General features: G+C 49.5%; 1 protein-coding gene across 4 annotated transcripts in view; it reads right to left on the minus strand.

Moving 5' to 3' along the window:
* LOC102454141 (tyrosine-protein phosphatase non-receptor type 11-like) overlaps positions 1-21756 on the minus strand; it is a 124097-nt gene that overhangs the window by 58665 nt on the left and 43676 nt on the right. For all 4 annotated transcript variants that reach the window (XM_075918572.1, XM_075918573.1, XM_075918570.1 and 1 more), the window contains 2 exons: positions 15703-15819; positions 10673-10786 (listed from right to left, as the gene is read on the minus strand). In XM_075918572.1, coding sequence (XP_075774687.1) covers positions 10673-10786; positions 15703-15819 — 231 coding nt within the window. The remainder of the gene's footprint in view (positions 1-10672; positions 10787-15702; positions 15820-21756) is intronic.

Raw genomic sequence — 21756 nt, forward strand, 5'->3', positions numbered from 1 at the left:
GCAGGGGAGAACAGGGTGGCCACCCTGGCCGAGCGAGCGCTGAGGTGGCTAAAATACACCCCGTCCCCCCCCACTCCAGCCGCCAGCCAGCCTCGACGGCTGGAGTCATGTGGGTCTCCTGCAGGAAAGCCACAGAGTACCCCCCCTCCCGAAGGAAGGAGAGCACCCGGCACCTGCGGAGACCCGCCCTACAGCCCCGGGCGTTCAATGTCGCAATGGTGGTGTAATTCATGATGAGGGCTGGGGTGGATCCTCATGGGCAGGGTGATCGTCGGCCTCCCGCAGGCCCCGCAACAGGCCGCTCCCCGACCCGAAGGCGAGGAGAGCGTCGTGGAATTTGCGGGCCCGCCGGTAGGCCGCGATGTCCCGCCTCTTGGTCCCTCTCCCCTCCTGCAAGAGGGCCCTTGTGGCCCCCAAGATGGAATGGAAGTCCCCCCATGCTGAAGGGCGAGCTCCAACTTCCCTTTAGCCCCGCGGGTTTCCGCAAGGAATTGGCAGAGCTCGGACCCCAGCGCTGAGGGGGTACCAGACGTTTCCTCAGTCTGGGCCCCGTGAAGGACCTCGCGGGCCACGGAGAGGGGCAAACCGGGGTCCGAGCTCCAGCACGGCGCCAAGAACTACGGCGCAGCACTGCCGGCTCCTGACCCCCGCAAGGGAAGGGGCAGCGGAGGGAACAGAGCAGCCCCTATGGAACTGGGAATTGGGGACACAAATACCACCCCCTGAGAGCCACCTGCAGGTAGTGGGAATGAGACGGCTCCCGTGGGGGTGGAAGTAATAGAGGGATGTGAGGGCAATTGGGAAGGGGCAAGCGTCACAACAGAGACGGGGTGGGGTGGGGGGGATTCCACAGCAGGGGCAGGAAGAGGGGCAGGCTCAGTGCCAGGCAACGGGTCAGGGGTAGGAAAGAAAGCATCGGTAACTGTTGGGGAAGGATTGGGAACGGAAGGGGATTCGGGGCTGGAAACAGGTTCATAAAGGGCAGGGTCGGGACCAAGGACATGAGTAGAGGGGAGGGAATGGGCATTTTGGGCAGGGTCAGAGGGTCCCCCGAGCTTGGGCCACCGAGCTGCGGCGCCTCCCCAGTGGGAACCAGGGGGGCAGGGACAAGAAGGGTGGATTGTCACCCTGCCCCATCCACAGAAGAAGGGGCATCCCCAGGCTTGGGACCTGGCCGCTCGGCCCCAGTCGCCCCTAAAAGCTTGATGGTTTCGGCCCCGGTGCGCGAGCCGGCCGGGCTGGTGGGTAGCACCAGGGGCGCCCCGAGTGTGAAGACGGGGTCGACCACCTGGGGCATAAGGTGAGGGTCAGTGTCAGGGAGAGGAGGGGGCTGAGGCCTGCTGGTGGAGGGTCGTCATCCCCCTGGGTAAGCAGGGTCAGACCCAGGGACTCCATCTCCTCGAAGGTGGAGCTCAGTTCCATCCCCTCGGCCTCAGAGCTTTCCCCGCCAGCCGCTGAGATGACACTTACTTCAGCGGTGACGGCGGGGGGCTCAGCTGGTACCAGGGCTGGGGGGGCTCCACCTGAAGCCTCCTCGGGAGCGGGCTCCGCAGGGGGGACGATGCTGTGCCCCCTCGCTGCCATGGCATCCTCGGTCGGCGCCTCCTGCCGTCGCTCGTCGGGAGAGTTCTCGGCAGCGCTGGCCCCCCTCGGGATCTCACTGAGGGGGGCCTTCCCGCCCTCCTCATCGGAGGGGGGAGATTAAATCCGCAAACGGCGCGCTCTGCGCTTTCCCCCGACGAGTGTCCACCCCTCGGAGGTGGAGGGCTGGTTGGCAGGGTCAAGGCCGGGGGGTGTAACTGATCTTCGGGAGAGGCGTTGAGGCAAGGGAGGGAGAGCGGGGGGGGGGGGGAGGGAAACCTCCACCTGGGGAGAACCCCCTCCCTCGCCCGGCAACGACCGCGTCACCCTCTCCTCCTCGGGCCCCGCAGAGGTGGATGGAGTGGAAGAGGGTCCCGCCTGCTCGCTCGGACACGCCAGAAGGGGCGCCCTCTGGCTCCCGAGCTGAGCCATTGGTTGGAAGAGGATCAGCTGAGGAGGCCGGACTACCAGGGGGGCTAGCAGTGGTAGGGCCGGCGCCCTCCCAGGCCCCGACGCCTCCCCCGACCGGGCCAAGGGGCGGTCCCTCCGAACATGCCCCATCGCCCGGCAGAGGAAGCACTGGGCCTCACCCGTTGAGTAGTGGACCCGGTAGAGGGCTCCCTGGTAGGGCACCATAAAGGACCCCTCGAGCGCCACCCCGCCACGTGCCGCCGGCAGCAGCTGCAGCTGTACCTGCCGGCGGAAGGACAAAACGTGGCGGAGGGCGGGGTCCTTACAGCCCAACAGGAGAGGGCTGATGGTTGAAATGGGCCTCCCCATGGTGGAGAGGGAAGGCAGCAGGGCGGCACTGGGGAGGAAGGGCGGGACGGAGGTGAGGACCACCCGTACGCCCAGGTCCTCCAGCAGTTCGAGGGGCACGTGCACGCCCCCCACCGCCAGGCCCCTCTCCACCGCCTCCTGGGCGGCGGCCTCCGAGGGAAGGAAGAACACCGCCTTGCCGTACATTTTGGAGGCCCCCCACCACCCTCGCCAACGCCCGCACGTAGTTTCGATGTGGGGCGAGGCGGCGACCAGGAGGCAATGGACTCCATGCCTCCTGGTCATGGTGGGAAAGGGGCCTCGGCCACCAAGGATGGAGCTGGAGGCGGCAGTCGGGGCTGATGATGCGGCGGCACGCTGGGGGGGCGGCAGCAGCAGCCACCTGGGCGTACGCTCTGGGGGCCGGAGGAGGATCACCCCTAGAGCCGGTGAGGGGAACAGCAGGGGAAAGAGGGGCTGCGGCAGATGGCTGGGCCGCAGTGGGCGGGGCGGCCTCGGCCGCGAGAGTTTTAACTTTCCGGGCTGGGCCTTTGCCTTTCTTCCCCCCTCGGCCTTTTTTTCCAGCTGAGGTAGAGGGTCCACCCATATCAGGGGGGACATCGGCCGCGGCAGGCACGGGGCCCGGGTTAGGGGTCGGGAGGTCAGCCGCAACGTTTGACGGGGTCAGTGGCACTGGGGGACCTTTGGGACCTGTGAGGTTAAGGGAGGAGGCCGGAACCTCCTCCATCATGGTGGAGGGGGGCAAGCGCTGGGGGAGGTGGGGAGGGGGTAGGGGAACTCCTCCCCGCCTTTCAGTCGGCAGGGGAGGAGTGGGGACCAGTAAGGGAAACTGGGGAAGGCGGGACATCTGCTCCTCTTGGGTGGGATAAAGGTGGGGGGAGGGGTCAATTGGAAGGGAAGGGTCAAGGAGAGGTGCCAGCCACTCCTCCCCGCTAAGATGGAGGCGGGGGAGGGGGGCTGTAACACTTGTGGGGAGTAGGGGGACCGGGGGAGGGGGGGCATGTGGCAGCTGCTACTCCTTGCCGGCTATAGGCAAAGGAGGAGGGCGCAAAGCAAGGGGCGGGGGGAGGGGAGGGGAAGGGTGAGGGGCAACCACCCCCTCCCGCCAAGTTATTGACAGGGAGGGAGGGCGCTGACAGAGGGTGGGCACTTGTGGGGAAACTGAAAAAGGGACTAGCAGCCACTCCTCCCTGTAAAGATACTGCGTGGGAGGGGGCGCTAGAGGGAGTGGTAAGGACGCACTGGTGGGGGGGGGGGGGGAAGCAGTTGCTCCTTCCCGCTTGACTGTTTGCAGGGAGGGAGGGTACTGACAGGGATAGGGCACAAGCAAGGGAACCGAGAGCATTTGAGGCCAGCAACCACTCCTCCCTGCAAGGCTGGGAGCAGAGGAGGAGGGCGCTGGCAGGGGGTCGGGTAACAGGTGCAGGACGGGGGCCTGCTCCCCCGGCTGCACTGGGATACAAAAGGGGACTATGGGGCCGTCAGGGGGAGTGCAATGTGCAAGGGGGCTAACTAAAAAGGAGGGGGAGGGAAGGGGTACAAGCGCTCGGGGCGGGGACCGAAGATCTGGGTGGGGCCAGAGGACTACTGGGAGGCTGGGGTCGGGTACTGGGTAAGCAAGGTGGGACAGGGCAAAGGTAGGGCCAGGAAGTAGGGCACAAACTATGGTAAGCTAGAGGCAGGCGGGGCAGGTGAAACAAACTGAGGCTGGGCAGGGCTAGTCAACAAACTCAGGGAAGGAGGGCAGGAGGGAGGGGGAGACCGGACTGGCTAGCGGGGCGGAATGGGCAAGGCTTCTGCAGTGGGGGCAGGGCAGGGAAAAAAAAGGGGGAGTGAAAGGCCCCCCAACCAAACACTGCTGAGGGAGGGGGGCGCTTGTGGGGGGGGCTCAGTCCTCACCTGCAGCTGCAGCAGAGCAGTTCCAGCTGGCAAAAGGGCGGGGTTGGTAGCGTGCCCCACCGAGGGGTGAGTCCAGGTGATACAAGGTTGGTGGAGGGGGTCGTGGGGGTTGTGGTATGGGGGGGGGGCAGCCGGACTGGGGGGGGGGGGGCTCTACACCTCCCCCCAGCCCCCTCTTGGTGTCTCTGTCCACCACCACCCCAAGAGCAGATAAAAGGCTCAGTCCCAACAAACCCCCTCCACAGGCCAACTAGCGGTCCTTGTCTCCCTCGGCGGGGTGCAGATGGTGAAGCAGCAGCAGCAGCAGGCAGGCAGCAGTCAGTGGGGAAAGGCCTCTGGATGGTGGGTGCTGGTGGGGTCCTCTTCCTCCGGAGTGGAGAGGAGAGAGAGGGCAGCCAGCAGGCCCCCCCATCTCCCCTCAGGCAGCAGCAGCCGCTGGTGGTGGAAGGCAGCGGTGTCTGGGGGGAGCAGGTCCAGCAGCTCAGAGGCTTCAGGTGGTGGCTGGGTGGAGCAGGAAGAGCCCCGGCTGGTGCAGGAGCAAGGGGGGAGAAGGAAGAGAGCAGCCCCTGCACCCTCTCCTCCTCCTCTGGAATGGAGTGGGGCAGAGGAGTGGCTGCTTGCTGACCCAGAAGCAGAAGAACCCCTCCAGCAGCCATCTTGGGCCGAGCCTGATCCTTCCCAGCCACCTGACAGGAAATCAGGAGGCGGGGCCAGAACTATAAAAGCTCAACCTGAGGACTCAGTCAGGGCCCAGCCTCTGAAGGAACCAGAGGTCTACTCAGTACTCCTGGCCTGGAAGGCTAAGGCCTGGCCCCGAGAGCAGTGGGGACCACTGGACCTGCAAGGGGCCAAGGACTGGCATGGGCCTGATTCAGAGGACCAGCCTGCCTACGTACACCGGCCTACACCCGAGAAGTAGCTGGAGCCACTGGACTCACAAGCTGCTGAGGACTGGCCTGGACCCGAGCTGGGCCCAACAATCCGGGAACCCCTGAGAAACCAACCTGATGCCCAGGTACACATTGAGGGGGAGCTCTGAAGTGACTCAGGGAATAGTGAGGCCTGTTAAGTGCCTCTGGTCAGCACGTTTTGGGCTGGAGCCCCTGCTGACCTAGCAGCCAATTGCACTGCTACCACTAGGGCCCTGGGTTGGGATGCAGTGGAGTGGGCGGGCCCGCATCCCCCGCCACCCACCTACTGGGTGGCAGTCTCCCCCTCTCATCCACTGCAGGCAAGCTGCCTGCACCCCTCCTGAGCAAGGAGACAAACTACTGCCTACTGCTTGTGTTTGCTGCCCCTCCTATTCAACTTTTTTATAAATGATCTGGAGAAAGGGGTAAACAGTGAGGAAGCAAAAATTGCAGATGATACCAAACTGCTCAAGATAGTTAAGACCAAAGCAGACTCTGAAGAGTTTCAAAAAGATCTCAGGAAACTAAGTGATTGGGCAACAAAATGGCAAATTAAATTTAATGTTGATAAATGTAAAGTAACGCACATTGGAAAAATAATCCCAACTATATGTACAATATGATGGGGGCTAATTTAGCTACAACTACTCAAGAGAGATCTTGGGAGTCATTGTGGATAGTTCTCTGGAAACATCCACTCAGTGTGCAGCGGCAGTGAAAAAAAGCAAACAATGTTAGGCATCATTAAAAAGGGGATAGAGAATAAGACAGAGAATATCTTATTACCTCTATATAAATCCATGGTACGCCCACATCTTGAATACTGCATACAGATGTGGTTGCCTCATCTCAAAGATATACTGGCATTGGAAAAGGTTCAGAAAAGGGCAACAAAAATGATTAGGGGTTTGGAATGAGTCCCATATGAAGAGACATTAAAAAGATTTGGACTTTGCATCTTAGAAAAGAGGAGACTAAGGGTAGATATGATAGAGGTCTATAAAATCATGAGTGGTGTGGAAAAAGTGAATTAGGAAAAGTTATTTACTTATTCCCACAATATAAGAATTAGGGGTTGTTGGGGTATGTAAAAAATTAATAGGGGTCTGAAATTGCCCTACATTAGTGGTTCAGGGGTCAACCACAGCATGACCCTTTAAATGTGCCTTTTCCTTTTGTTTTTTGTAGTTTGGGACGATAGATCAAAACCGGTATTATCCTTTCTGATGTATAAACATGTTCTCTCTCTTTGTTCTTGTAGCCTAGGAAACCAGATAAGTATGGAGTTGCTCTATTTTGTTATGTCTTTCTTATCCTCATTGGCTCTGCATAACACATCTTTAGGGTCAAATTCCTTGTAATCGCTGTAACCTGTTAGTTTGTAGTATAGGAAAGTGATTCAATTAGAAAATATATAAATAGTAATTAGGGGTGGGGTATAATTGTATTCATTATTTGCTTATTAATATTCACTTTATGGGAGTTAACATTACTAAATAAGGTTTTAGGTAAAGTAATTCACACGTCTATCATTAACATACTAAAATAGATAAAAGGGTCAGAGTACTGCCAATTTGTTGCCACTCCGACCTTATGTTGAATGTCTGAGGTAAATGTGCATGGCCAATAAAGCAGTTCCGTTTACCCCATCCGTTCCTGGGTTGCCTGTTTCTTCTCTAACAAGGGTCACCAAATGAAAGTAATAGGCAGCAGGTTTAAAACAAACAAAAGGAAGTTTTTCTTCACTCAGCGCACAGTCAACTTGTGGAACTCCTTGCCAGAGGATGTGGTGAAGGCTAGGATTTTAACAGGGCTCAAAAAAGAGCTAGATAGATTCGTGGGGGTTAGGTCCATCAATGGCTATTAGCCAGGATGTGTAGGAATGGTGTCCGTAGCGTCTGTTTCTCTGGAGGTGGGTGACAGAGGGATCACATGAGGATTACCTGTTGTGATCCCTCCTTCTGGGGCATCTGGTACTGGCCACTGTCAGCAGACAGGGTATTGGGCTGGATGGAATCATAGAATCATAGGACTGGAAGGGACCTCGAGAGGTCATCGAGTCCAGCACCCCGCCCTCAAGGCAGGACCAAGCTCTGTCTACACCATCCCTGACAGATGTCTATCCAACCTGTTCTTAAATAGCTCCAGAGAGGGAGATTCCACCACCTCCCTTGGCAATTTATTCCAATATTTGACCACCCTGACAGTTAGGAAGTTTTTCCTAATGTCCAATCTAAACCTCCCCTGCTGCACTTTAAGCCCATTACTCCTTGTCCTGTCCTCAGAAACCAAGAGGAACAAATTTTCTCCTTCCTCCTTGTGACACCCTTTTAGATATTTGAAAACCGCTATCATGTCCCCCCTTAATCTTCTTTTTTCCAAGCTAAACAAGCCCAGTTCACGAAGCCTGGCTTCATAGGTCATGTTCTCTAGACCTTTAATCATTCTTGTCGCTCTTCTCTATACCCTTTCCAATTTCTCCACATCTTTCTTGAAATGTGGCGCCCAGAACTGGACACAGTACTCCAGCTGAGGCCTAACTAGTGCAGAGTAGAGCGGCAGAATGACTTCATGAGTTTTGCTTACAACACACCTGTTGATACAACCTAGAATCATATTTGCTTTTTTTGCAACAGCATCACACTGTTGACTCATATTCAACTTGTGGTCCACTATGACCCCTAGATCCCTTTCCGCCATGCTCCTTCCTAGACAGTCGCTTCCCATCTTGTATGTATGGAACTGATTGTTCCTTCCTAAGTGGAGCACTTTGCATTTCTCTTTATTAAACCTCATCCTGTTTACCTCTGACCATTTCTCTAACTTGCTAAGGTCATTTTGAATTATGTCCCTATCCTCCAAAGAAGTCGCAACCCCACCCAGTTTGGTATCATCTGCAAACTTAATAAGCGTACTCTCTATCCCAATATCTACATCATTAATGAAGATATTGAACAGTACGGGTCCCAAAACAGACCCTTGAGGAACTCCACTTGTTATCCCTTTCCAGCAGGATTTAGCACCGTTAACAACAACTCTCTGACTATGGTTATCCAGCCAATTATGCACCCACCTTATCGTGGCCCTATCTAAGTTATATTTGCCTAGTTTATCAATAAGAATATCATGCGAGACCGTATCAAATGCCTTACTAAAGTCTAGGTATATGACATCCACCGCTTCTCCCTTATCCACAAGGCTCGTTATCCTATCAAAGAAAGCTATCAGACCTTTGGTCTGACCCAGTATGGCTATTCTTATGTTCTTACTGACAGACATCTGACCAACTGTCTCAGTGCTGCTACAACAGAATACAAGCCTGATGTGAAACAGCTGGTGAAAAGTTTGCAGATACAATCTTCACAATGATTATACTTTTATTCCAGTACTTTATTGGCAGTTTTTTTTTTTTTAAATTGTGGATCCAAAACAAAAAAGTAGTCAATATAATGGTCTTCTGTTGATATGCATTTTAGTAGTTAAATTCCTGGACTTTCATTACTCATTAAAAGTGCTGTCGTATGGGTGGAAATCGGGTAAATATTGCATGTTATTAATATCAACAGAGCTGACTTAAATGGGGCCTGCATGTTGTGTACTACTAAACCCTTGTACTCCGAGTGGAGCATAGGTCATCTACAAGTCTCCTCCACTTCACTTTGTCTTGAGACAAAACTTCTAGCTGACTCCAGAAGTACCCCAGTTGTAGTCCTTCAATCTCAGTAGATCTTCTCCATGTTGTCCGAGGTCTTCCTCTTTTGCGCTTTCCTTGCGGGTTCCATGTGCGAGCTTGACGGACTATACTAGAAGATGGTTTTCTGAGAGTTTGGCCTAGCCATCCCCACTTTCTTCTCTTGATTTGAACGTCAAGTGGTTCTTATCCTGCTCTGTTCCAAAGCTCCTAATTTGTGACAGTCTTGCCATTTGATGCGAAGAATGTACCTCAGGTATCTGTTTATGAATGTCTCCACAAATGCATGTTGTGTAGTCTTGCCTTAATCTTGTATTCATGCCTGTCAGTGTGAAACTATTTGCATGTATATGCAGCCATACTTAAGTTGCGGCCCTTGGCATGTGCTGTGAGTTTCACTGTGGGCCCCAGGGCTTCCAAAGTTGAGTAGCTCTGATATAGACAGTGCTTGGTCCTACCACAAGGGCAGGGGACTGGACTTGATGATCTCTCAAGGTCCCTTCCAGTTCTCGTGTTCTATGATCTTCATTTAAAACTCAGACTAGTGGGCTGGGACTGATCCAGCCTGCTGCTCAGTTTTAAATGCAGAGCAGGCAGGGGTGGGGGTGAGCTGTTGCGGTTAACCAGGATCATTAACCGATAAGCAACTGAGTAGCTGTTAACATCCCTAGGTCTTCACACAGACAACTAGACCATAGCAAGCTGGTGTCTGGTAGATTCACTTCCCAGCTTCTTGTGAATTACCGGTAAGTATTTATGTATGGTTAGAGAGAGCTTGTCTAGACTTATGTCACAGTGCTGTAGCTGTGCCGCAGCAGTCCTTTAGTATAGATGCTACCTACATCAATGGGAGGGGTTCTCCTGTTGGCATAGTAATCCACCTCCCCAAGAGGCACTAGTTAAATCAATGAAAGAATTCATCTGTCAACCTAGCACTATTTACACAGAATGTAGGTCAGCTTAACTGTGCTGTTCAGAGGTGGGGATTTTTCACACCCCTGACCAACTGATCTCATTTTCTAGTGCATACCAGGCCTTAAATGTTCAATTCCTACCAAATTTCACTGAGTTGGGCACCTATCTCCCAGAGGCTCCTCTGAAAATCAAACAGCATAAACAAGTCATTATTTTGACTACTACGTGCAGTACAGTTGCTAACTAGACATCTAATACCAGACTTGTTTGTACTTCACTTTTAAGGAAGAGACTGCCATCTAGTGGTTAGAGTGGGGAACTGGTCATCAGGACTCCAGGCTTCTGTCACTGACATGCTACATACAGTACGCTCTACCTCTCTCCACCCATCAGAAAAGCAAAGATAACCACTTACCTACCCCACAGGGGTGCTAGCAGGTTTAAATTTTGTGTAAAATAATTTGAAATCCTCTAATGGGAAGAACTAGAGAAATGCAAAATTATTTTCCTCTGGGGCTTTCAAAAGAGTCTACAAGAATTCACACTGAAACAACAGTTGATGCCAAAATCCCAGTCATTCCTGTTCAGCAAGGTTTTTCCTTAGCCCAGCACAACTTCAGCTCAAAGCAGGATGGGGAACAACAATACTGAGCTAGCACTGACAAAGATTGCTCAGCCTGTGGGTTAAAAGACGAGGCACACCTTTCAAGCACGCCTCTCTGGCAGATGCATGAGTCAAACTGGCACACTGCAGAAGGTGCAATATATGTCACAGGAGTGGAGAGCAAGAATAAAGATCTGAGGGGCAAAGGGCCCCTAAGCAGCTGGGAAAGTGTAGTAAAACTATATTTCTACCACTGACATACCTGTTTTATGTTCGAAACATGTAAATTACCTCAAATTCTTCCCAGAAGCCTTGCTTGACTTTATCTGTGGTCTCTGCTAGTTTGCTTAGTTCTCGCACCCGACTTTCAATCTCTGCAGCATTAATACGGGTTGTATTCAGGGGCTAATCAAGAAAGATATTTCATAGTAAATCACTGCACCGCAATAAGAACAGGGAAAAGCTGGCTTACACATCTCTCCTGTATTAAAGACATTGCACGTAGGTACTACTCATTTTAGGACCGGGGTGTCACTCCAGATTTTGAAGATCATTCTTTTAAAAATCAGATTAATGTGGTGGCAGTAATACATGGCTCCAGTTTCAGTACATTAAACTTACTCCCCTCACTTTCTAACCAGATTTTAAAATCCTTGTAGGCCCACAGCTCTCAATGAAGCCTAAGGGAGTTCTAGATGCATCAGAAATAAACAATTAGGTCCTTTATAGATAGCTAAAAAAGCTATAGCAACTTAGATCCAATCATTGGACCTCCCCAAAAGATTATGAGGCTGGTGTAGAATAGAACAGTAAATTCACTTTTGTTTGTTCTTGGACTGAGCTGTCGATCAACAGATCTCATCTCATTTTCTATGACGCCGTTGGTGAGCGACTAAACCAATCCTTGATCGGCAGAGACAATTACAGATGTCACATAAAAAGCCACCAACTGCAGGCACTGTATGTTCTTTTCGGATCCTGCGTTTTTCCTGAAATGCTTGGATATGCTGACTCTCAAAGCAATTGAGAGCCTGTACCATGGTTTGCCGCCAGGACAATCTGTCCCGAACCAGAGTTTCCAGATCATTGGGAGATATGCCACATGACTTCATATTGGCCTTTAAGTTGTCTTATACTGACCACCAATAGAGCACTTTCCATGAGCAAGCTGGCCATAGAAGACCATCTTTGGTATCCGTGTATCATCCATCCTCATAACATGACCAATCCAGTGAAACTGTTCATAAGCATTACTTCCATGCCCATGACACCACTAGGAATTTTGTCCCACCAATTCACGTGGGTAATTTTCCTCAGACAACGCATATGGAACTGATCGAGCTTCAAAACATGGCAATGATATATTGTCCATGACTGAGCCATACAGCAGGACATTCAGGGCAACTGCCTGATAAACCACTAACTTGGTATGGAGTTTAATACCAGGGTCATTCCATAGGCATTTGGTCTGTTTTCCAAAGTCAGCGCTGGCTTTGGCTAGTCAAGCAGATACATCATGATCCACATTTATGCTAGAGGACAGTACACTTCTCAGGTAGCAGAACTTGTCAACAGCCTTAAGGACAGTACCAGCAGCAGTGATCACTGGAGTGCTGGGCTCTTTCCAGACAGATTGACACAACTTCTGTCTTCTTGAGGCTCGCTGGGAGTCCAATATGGTGAGCAGAAGTAACAAAGCAATCAAAGCTCCTATGCATCCTTCACTGAATGAGCCAGCAATGCACAGTCATCAGCAAACAGAAGGTCATGAATAGTTGTAGTAACCACTTTAGTGCGAGCCTGAAGTCTCCAGAGATTGAAAATACTGCCATCTGTTCGAAACTGAATAGGTATGCCCAATGTGCAGTCCTTAAAAGCAACTAACAGCATCACTGAAAAGTAGATGTTGAACAGGAGAGGAACAAGGACACATCCTTGCTTTGTACCGTTAGATATTTCAAAAGGTGCTGATGTCTCTCCATTGTCAAGGATGCGACCAGGCATACCATCATGGAGAGACCGAACAATGTTGATAAATTTTTCAGGACAGCCAATTCGCCCAAGTATTTTCCAGAGCCCATTTCTGTTGACCGTGTCGAATGCCTTGGTCAAATCAATGAAAATCACAGAGGTCCTGATGGTGCTCTCTAAATTTCTCTTGTCTGTCTGGCTGTAAATATCATATTGGCAATGCCTCGACCAGCACAAAATCTGCACTGGCTTTCAGGAATAATACCATTTTTAAACACATGTAGTGAAAGTCAGCTGTTGTAAAGGATGCGGGCCAGGATCTTACCAGGTATAGAGAGCAGAGAGATGCCCCGCTGGTCATCACAACACGCACAGTCACCTTCTCATATATAGACAGGGAAGGGTAAAAAGCCTTTTAAAAGGGAAAAGGGGCAGCTGAAAACTAATTAAGGGCCAGGTGAGTTGAATTAGGCTGCCACAGGGCCTCTTTAAAAGCCTTCCCTAGGGCAGAAGGAGGGGGAGAGAGAGTGGAGGAGGAGGAGGAGCATAGAGAGGAGCAAACAACCCAGGGGTAAGGAGACTCAGAAGCGGAACAGAAGGAACCTCCAGCCCTGCTAAAGTCTGCAGGGGGAGGTGAGGGGCTCGAGCAGGGAGTGTTGAATGGCTCCCTACCCCCACGGGGCTAGAAGAGGGCTCGCTACTCAGCTGTGACTGGCCCAGGGCTAAAAAACTCGGTAAGTGAAGGCCCTGCTGCAGCCCTCAAAGGGGAGAGAGTGGACGGAACAGGGGTCAGGGTCCCAGGAGGGGGACTGACCCGGTCGGGGGGTCTCTCTCTCTGTACATTTTTTTTTTATATATATATATATATATATATATATACACATAAAAAAATCAGGGCATCTTTGAAGTCCTGGGGGACTAGCTCCTTCTCCCAAATGGTGCTAAATAAATGGGTGAGACGGTACATCAGCTGGCCACCAGCAGCTTTATAAATTTCTGATGGAATTGCATCACTGCCAGGCACCTTTCCAGCTTTCATTTGCTTTTTGTACCTCATCAAGAGTTGGTGGTATGTCCAGCTGTAAATCATTAGCCCACTGAGGAATCTCTTCAAGAATGCTGCTGTCAAAAGTTGAGGTATGGTTCAATACTTTGTGAAAATGTTCAGCCCACCGGTCAAGGATTTTAGCACTATCCGTGATCAAAGTGAGGCCATCAGCAGAGCACACTGGTGTACAGCCAGCAATGCATGGCCCATAGACTGCCTTCAGCCCATCACCGAATGCTGTAAAGTCATGTCTATCAGCTGCATTTTGGAGTTTAACTGCTTAATATTTCCACCAGTTCTTTCATTTGCCATAATTTGACTTGTGCCTCCTGCTTAGCTTGAATATATGCGGATTTCCTGGAGGCATTCTCTTTATTGTTTTCCAAGCCTGGTGTCACATGCATCTTATCAAGAAGAGCTTGGGCATCTCTGTCCTTGTCGTCAAACCAGTCCTTGTACCTGCATTTTTGGAAACTGAGGATCTCAACAGCGGTTCTGCAGATTGTTTCTTTGTTTATCCAATCATCCTCAATAGTGAGTGACCATTCTAGACCTTCATTGCTGATTAAGGAAGCGTCAAGACTGCATTGAAACAGCACTTGTCTCAAATATTTCAAGTTTACCTACATCCAACTTTTTTCAGCATACAGCAGAATGACAATGTTTTGATGAACAAAGGTTCAAGGAGACAACACTGCATACAATGTAGTGGTCAGACCAGGAGCCAGTGCCACGCATTGCACGAGTCAACTTGACATAAAGGTCTCCTTGTTTGGTGATGAAGTAGTCAATCGTATGCCGATGCTTAGACCAAGGGTGCATCCAAGTTGCTTTGTATTTGTTCGCCTGTTGGAAGAAGGTGCTTGCAATAGCAAGCTCATGCTGCACACAAGTTTGAAGAAGAGTGCCATTTGAGTTCTCACTTCCAATACCATGATGTCCAAGCACCTTTGGCCATGTGATGTAGTCCTGACCAACTCTAGCATTAAAATCGCTGAGTATCTATAGCTTGGATTTAAAAGGTATTGAAGAGATCACTGAATTCAGGCTAGTGTAGAAAGCCTCCTTTTCATCACCTGCAGCAGTCAAAGTGGGTGCATATGCACTAACAAGTACAAGGCATTGTCCCAGCCTCAGTCTAAACTTTGCAGTCAAAGCGAGGACTGATGGCATGTGGCTCGGATTCAAGCTGGGGGACTAGCAGTGTCATGATGGTGAAGCCAACTCCTACATGCCTTGGATGACCCTCAGGGTAGTCCACACAGTAATATGAATAGCCTGCTCCAACCTCTGAACTGGCTGGTACCAGAAATACATGTTTCACTTAAAGCTGCAACATCAATTTTATAATATGCAAGTTCTCTACCAATGATTGCTGTCCTGCGTTCATGGTGATCATCACGATCAAGAAGTGCGCATACGTTCCAGGATGCAAAGCGTAGTTTGTTTAGTCGTTGACTTTTCCCTTGTGACCGCAAAAATTGGATATCCAGTCAGTCGCGGTTAGCCAACATGGTGCAGTTGAAACAAGCTGTGTTTAGGGATTGTTTTCTCTTTTCTCCCCCCCCCCCCCCCCCCTTCTTTCAAAGAAAGGAGCGCTGTCCCTAAATAGGGCTGCTTTAACACCTAGGCAGGATACAGGAGCTGCTGTTGTTCCAGTTCAGCAGACAGACTACCATCACACCTGGGCCGCCTACGTGCAGGTTTCTGACTAAATGCTTCCAGTGGTATCCTTCACCTGCATCTGACGACACTTGCCCATTGCCGTAGGACTTTCATCAAGAGGTAAATCTTTGGCGTCAAGAGAGACCTTCACATATGAATGGATTTAAGTGAGGCAGGCTTGTGAGTTCCATCCCCACTCTCTTCACACCAACCATCATGCACTGACACAGGAACTGTGACGTGCACTGGAGGGAGAGAGCGCAGGCTTGAGATCAGAGTTACCTTCTGCTAGACTGATGCGCCTAAAAAGGCTTAGCAAGCTCAGTCTGCCCTGGTTTGGAATCAGTTTTCCTTCTCCTAGGTACTGTTGGTCCACGACACCTTATTTCGTATTATTCAGTACAACCCCTCAGGATCACTCCATGGAGGGCTTCCTCAATCCGCCACCCTGAGGACACGTCTCAACGCTGTAATACCCCAGCGTGAGGACTTTTGGTTGTAAAGCTGAATTAATGTCTTACATTCTGTAAAGTGTTGGAAGGAAAAAGGTTGAGCTGCCCCATCCACCCCTCCCCACCTTCATGTCCTGGAGTTAATTCATGTTTGTGATCAAAATTCTACTGTTTACTAAGCTCACCTGCTTCAGCTGTAGTACTGTGCCCAAAGTTTCTACCATGGGATTCTTCTTATAATGTTCCACCAGGTCCGTTAGAGAGTCAAATTTCTCCCCTCCGCCAACATCATATTTCAGCTCCTTCCAAGAAAGATGATTCAAAATGTGCTCATTCATAGCAATGTACAAAATCAAAATAAAGTCTGTGTTAATTACCTCTTTAGGCTTTTCAGTACTCATGTAAGGGTACTATTCAACTACCCCTTGCCATTCCATGTGGATATAAGACAAGACAATTCAGTTGGGTCATATCCCACTGAAAAGCAGCAACTAGGGATGTTAAAACATGTTTCTTTTGGTAAACATGTAAACACTGAAGTAAGTATAAGGCTTATACTGCAGAGCCTGCAGCATGCGTACCCACTAGAATTTAAGTTACAAAATAACCGTGTAACTGTTTTTTTGCATCCCTAGTCAGCAATATAAAGTTACCGTCTTATCTACCACTATCAACTATGCAATTAGCCACAGATCAGTTGAAGACAGAGGAGAACTCTAATAGTAATCTTACTTCCCAAACTTTCATGAACTCAAATAATGAAGTATGTTAAAAAGGCTAATACATATAAAGATAAATCATGGAATCATAGAACATTACAACTGGAAGGGAGCTTGAGAGGTCACAGAGTCCAGTTCCCTGCCCTCATGGCAGGATGCAGTACCGCCTACTTCATCCCTTATAGACATCTATCTAACCTGTTCTTAAATATCTCCAGAGATGGAGATTCCACAACCTCCCTAGGCACCTTATTCCAGTGTTTAACTACCCAGACAGGTAAGAAGTTTTTCCTAATGTCCAACCTAAACCTCCCTTGCTGCAGTCTAAGCCCATTGCTTCTTGTCCTATCTTCAGAGGCCAAGGAGAACCATTTTTTCTCCCTCCTCCTTGTAACATCCTTTTAGATACTTGAAAACCGCTACCATGTACCCTCTGTCTTCTCTCTTACAAACTAAACAAGCCCAATTCTTTCAGCCTTCCCTCACAGCTCATGTTCTCTAGACCTTTAATCATTCTTGTTGCTCTTCTGTGGACCCTCTCCAATTTCTCCACATATTTCTTGAAATGCAGTGCCCAGAACTGAACACAATACTCCAACTGAGGTCTAACCAGCGCAGAGTAGAGCGGAAGAATGACTTCTCGTGTCTTGCTCACAACACACCTGTTAATACATCCCAGAATCATGTTTGCTTTTTTTGCAACAGTGTCACACTGACTCATATTTAACTTGTCCACTATGACCCCTAGATCCCTTTCTGCCGTACTCCTTGCATTTGTCCTTATTAAACTTCATCCTATTTACCTCAGACCATTTCTCCAGTTTGTCCAGAACATTTTGAATTATGACCCTATCCTCCCACAGCAGTTGCAACCCCTCCCAGCTTGGTATCATCTGCAAACTTAAGTATTCTCTCTATGCCAATATCTAAATTGATGAAGATATTGAACAGAGCCAGTCCCAAAACAGACCCCTGCAGAACCCCACTTGTTATACCTTTCCAGCAGGATTGTGAACCATTAACTATTCTCGGAGAGTAGTTATTATCTAGCCAGTTATGCACCCACCTTATAGTAGCCCCATCTAAGTTGTATTTGCCTAGTTTATTAATAAGAATAGCATGTGAGACCGTCTCAAATGCCTTACTAAAGTCTAGTACATATGTACATAAAGAATCTACAAACACCTGGAAGATAAGGTGATAAGTAGCAGTTAGCTTGGATTTGTAGAGAACAAATCAGGTCAAACAAATCAGGTCAAACAAACCTAATAGCTTTCTTTGACAGGGTAGTAAGTCTTCCGGGGGGGGGGGGGGCGAGTATCTTGATTGTAGAAAGGTTTTGGTACAATCTCACATTACCTTTTCATAAACAAACTAGGGAAATACAACCTAAATGGAGCTACTATAAGGTGGGTGCATAACTGGCTGGAAAAATTTTTCCATAGAATAGTTAGTAGTTCACAGTCATGCTGGAAGGGCACATCAAGTAGGATCCCGTAGGGATCAGTCCTGGGTCTAGTTCTGTTCAATATCTTCATCAATGATTTCAATAATGGCATGGAGAATGCACCTACAAAGTTTACTGGAGCGTAAGCTTTCGTGGGCAAAGACCCACTTTGTCAGATGCATGTGATGAAGTGGGTCTTTGCCCACGAAAGCTTATGCTTCAATAAATCTGTCTATAAGGTGCCACTGGACTCCTCGCCGCTTTTGCAGATTCAGACTAGCATAGCTACCCCTCTGATACCTATAAAGTTTGAAGATGATACCAAGCTGGGAGGGGTTGCAAGTGCTTTCCAGGATAGGATTGTAATTCAACATGATCTGGACAAACTGGGGAAATGGTCTGAAGCAAGCAGGATAAAATTCATTCAGAACAAATGCAAACTATTCTACTTTGGAAGGAATGATCAGTTGCACACATACAAAACAGGAAATAACTGTTTAGGAAGGAGTATGGCAAAAAGGGATCTAGGGGTCATAGTACATCACAAGCTAAATATGAATCATCAGCGTAACACTGTTGAGGGGAGGAAAAAAAAACACCAAACATCATTCTGGGATGTATTAAGCAGGAGTGTTGTGAGCAAGGCACAAGGAATTCTTCCATGCTGATTAGCCCTCTATCGAAATATAGTGTCCAGTTCTGGGCACCACATTTCAGGAAAGATGGGACAAACTGGAGAAATTGCACAAAAGAGCAACAAAAATCTGACCTATGAGGGAAAGTTGAAAATAACTGGGTTTATTTAGTCTGGAGAAGAGAAGACAGAGGGGACATAGCAGTTTTCAAGTACATAAAAAGGCTATTACAAGATGGAGGGAGAAAACTTGTTCTCCTTGGCCTCTGAGGATCGAACAAGAAGCAATGGGCTTAAACTGCAGCAAGGGAGGTTTAGGTTGGACATTAGGAAAAACTTCCTAACTGTGGTTAAGCATTGGAATAAAGTGCCTAGGAAGGTGTGGAATCTCCATTATCACACTGCTGGGACGAAAACCCCATTCAGGGGAGGATGAGGGTGTCCACTTCACACCTGTATTCTCCACTTTTGTTCCCCAGCCCAGGTCTCTAATTTCACCTACCAAAGTCTGTCTACTCCCACCCCTTTGTCCCCAGGGCAGGGTGACCTAATGGTCAGAGTATAACTTGCCCCTATTTGCAGTGCAGCACAGTTCAATAGTCCCAATGCGACCCAATGGTCAGAGTCTAGCAAGGGATGGGAGATAGGGGAAGGGTTTACATCCCCCAGCGGGGGTGGAGGCCCTCCCACTCCACTGGACCTGAGCCCAGGGCCCTATTAGTGGCTCTCTTTAGCCACTTAGTCAGCAGGGAAAAGCTCCATCCACAACACGCTGACTCTCTGGCGCCGGCTCACTCACCCTGTAGCCATTGCAGTCCCTGGGCTGCTTCCTGCTTCAGGGGTCTCCCTCACTGATGTATGTCCAGTTCCCCTCCTTCACCTGGGATCTGGCTCCTTACTTCCAGAACCTGTGAGGTCTCTAAAATGAGTCTGGCCTCCAGCCTGTGTGGTAGCTCCTCGGCATTTGTGTAGTCTCTGCGGTTTGCCCGGAGCTGGCAAGGCACGTCCTCTCCCTCTGGCCGCCAGCCCCAACTGAGCGGAGTGGTTCTTTTATAGCAGCGCATCTCGAGCATGCCCAGTAAGGCACAAGGAGTGTGGCCCTCCCAGCCCTCAGGGTTGGTTTAACCCCCTTCTGCTTAGGGCGGGGAGAGAATGCCCTGTCAAACTCCAATGATGGATGTAAGAGTAGGTTTGACAAACAATCTGCAGGAATGGCGTAGATAATATTTATTCCTACCTGCAGTGCAGGGGACTGGACTAGAGGATCTCTCAAGGTCCCTTCCAGTCCTAAAATTTTATGATTCTATGACTGAAAACAGAAAGGTATCTTCAAATTTGGACAGCATTTATTGAATGTGTGCGCGCGCGCGCGCGCACACACACACACACACACACACACACACACACCCTACCCCCTCTAGCAGGCACTCTCACTCAGTTACATTGTTTCCATCCCAAAGGCCTGATTTCTCTAAACTAGGTGTGTGGGGAGGGTTGGTTTTGCTAAGACAAACAAAATTGTTAGAAGAACTGTATCTTCTAAAAAGAATTAATACATTCAACAGATTTCATCCTTTAACACCAATACTTGGGCACATATTAAAATGTTTTGAAAATAAAAATAGCTGTCAAGAACTAATCCTGACATCAGAAAACTTGAACACAGGCTTTAGTAAAGGCGAACTACCCTACCTGAAATTTAAGCTGGAGGAGAAGGTTCCTTTGTATTAAATATTGAATGTATTTTATTATGGAAAAACATTTTAAAAAGATAAAACCAGCCTCCATAGTACAGCTACAAAAAAAAATCCACCTGAATGGATTCCCAGATTTATTATATAAAAATTGAAGTACAGGTTGACCCTCTATAAACCAGTACTCTCGTGTCTGGCAACATTCGTGGTCTGGGAGGACCATAGATGCTGCAGGAACAGAGCGTGCTAGTGGTGCTTACGAGCCCTGTGGGCTGAGAGGGCTGTGGGTGCTGGCAGCAAGTTGCCAGCAGGGCCAGGAGCCCCTAGCAGGGCTGCCTGGCAGGGCCTGGAACCCAGTGCCCCAGCGGGGCTGCCCAGCACACTGCAGGAAGGCTGTGCTGTGTGCCCCAGCTGGACTGCACAGCAGAGCTGGAAGACTCAGCAGGGCCCTGAGCACCTCAGCGGGGCTGTGCAGCGTGGCAGGCAAGGGTGGATGAGGACCAGCGGGGCCTGTGGCGCAGATATGACCTCCCCTGGTCCAGCAAAATCCCTCACCTGGGACCAGTCAGGTCCCAAGTGTGCCGGACCAGGGAGGTCCAACCTGTAGTAAGACTGCAACAAACTTAAAGATTCATGAATGGGAAAGGCTGAATCAGCAGAGGCTTTGAGACAGACTTTTGATGCAATCAAAGGGAAACCTATTTGAAGCTCCTCAGCAAGATAAATATAAATTTTATTAAAACCAATGTTTGAAATGAAAATTCACATGGTGCTCAGGTTTAGAGGGAAGGCTCTGTCCCTCGGGGTTCATGCTTAGATTATCCAAAAGAAAAAAATCTGTCTTAGTCACAAATACATACAGGCTGTGTCTACACTGACGCATTCTTGCGTGAAAACGGCCGCTCTTGCGCAAAAACTTGCCGCCTGTCTACACTGGCCACTCGTTCTTGTGCAAGTAAACTGGCGTTGTACTGTAGAAAATCAGGGCTTCTTGCGCGAGAACTCTGATGCGCCCTCTCAGGAATAAGCCCTCTTGCGCAAGAGCTCTTCCAGAAGAGGCCAGCGTAGACAGGCACCATGAATTTCTTGCGCAAGAAAGCCCTACGGTTAAAATGGCCATCAGAGCTTTCTTGTGCAAGAGAGCATCTACACTGGCATGGATGCTCTTGCGCAAAAGCACATCTCTTCGTAAAAGGGATGCAAATTAGACGTAACCCTTATTTTAAGAGGGATAAGGGATCTTTTGGAAAAGGCTTTATTTTCCGAAAGATCTGCGTCTAGACTGGCGCTTTTTTCTGGCAAAGCTCCGTGCTGAAAAAAAGCAGCAGCCATTTTTATGCGAATGAAGCAGGGGAGATTTAAATCCCTGCTTCATTAGCAATTGCGATACGTCTAATTTGCATCCCTTTTACGAAAAAGGGAGGCAATCTAGACATAGCCGAAGAGTTTTTCCAGAAGAACTCTTCCGCAAAAGAGTTCTTGTGTGAGAAGCTGCCAGTGTAGACATAGCCACACTATATAATCAGTGTTGATTATAATCAGAGTGCTATGACATGATGCAGTCAGAGAAGCAAAATTTTAGCAAATAACCAACCTACTGTACCTACAGCACCATCTGACCAAAATAAGTGGACTGAATAGTATTGAGAAGTAGGGATGTTAAAATGGAGTTTGTGTAAATGTGTATCCGCATTTACACACCGGGGGGAGGGGGGTGCTAGTGCTAGTGGGGAGCTGGCTTTCCA

The sequence above is a fragment of the Pelodiscus sinensis genome, unplaced genomic scaffold (genome assembly GCF_049634645.1).
Source record: "Pelodiscus sinensis isolate JC-2024 unplaced genomic scaffold, ASM4963464v1 ctg42, whole genome shotgun sequence".
Classification (NCBI taxonomy): Eukaryota; Metazoa; Chordata; order Testudines; family Trionychidae; genus Pelodiscus; species Pelodiscus sinensis.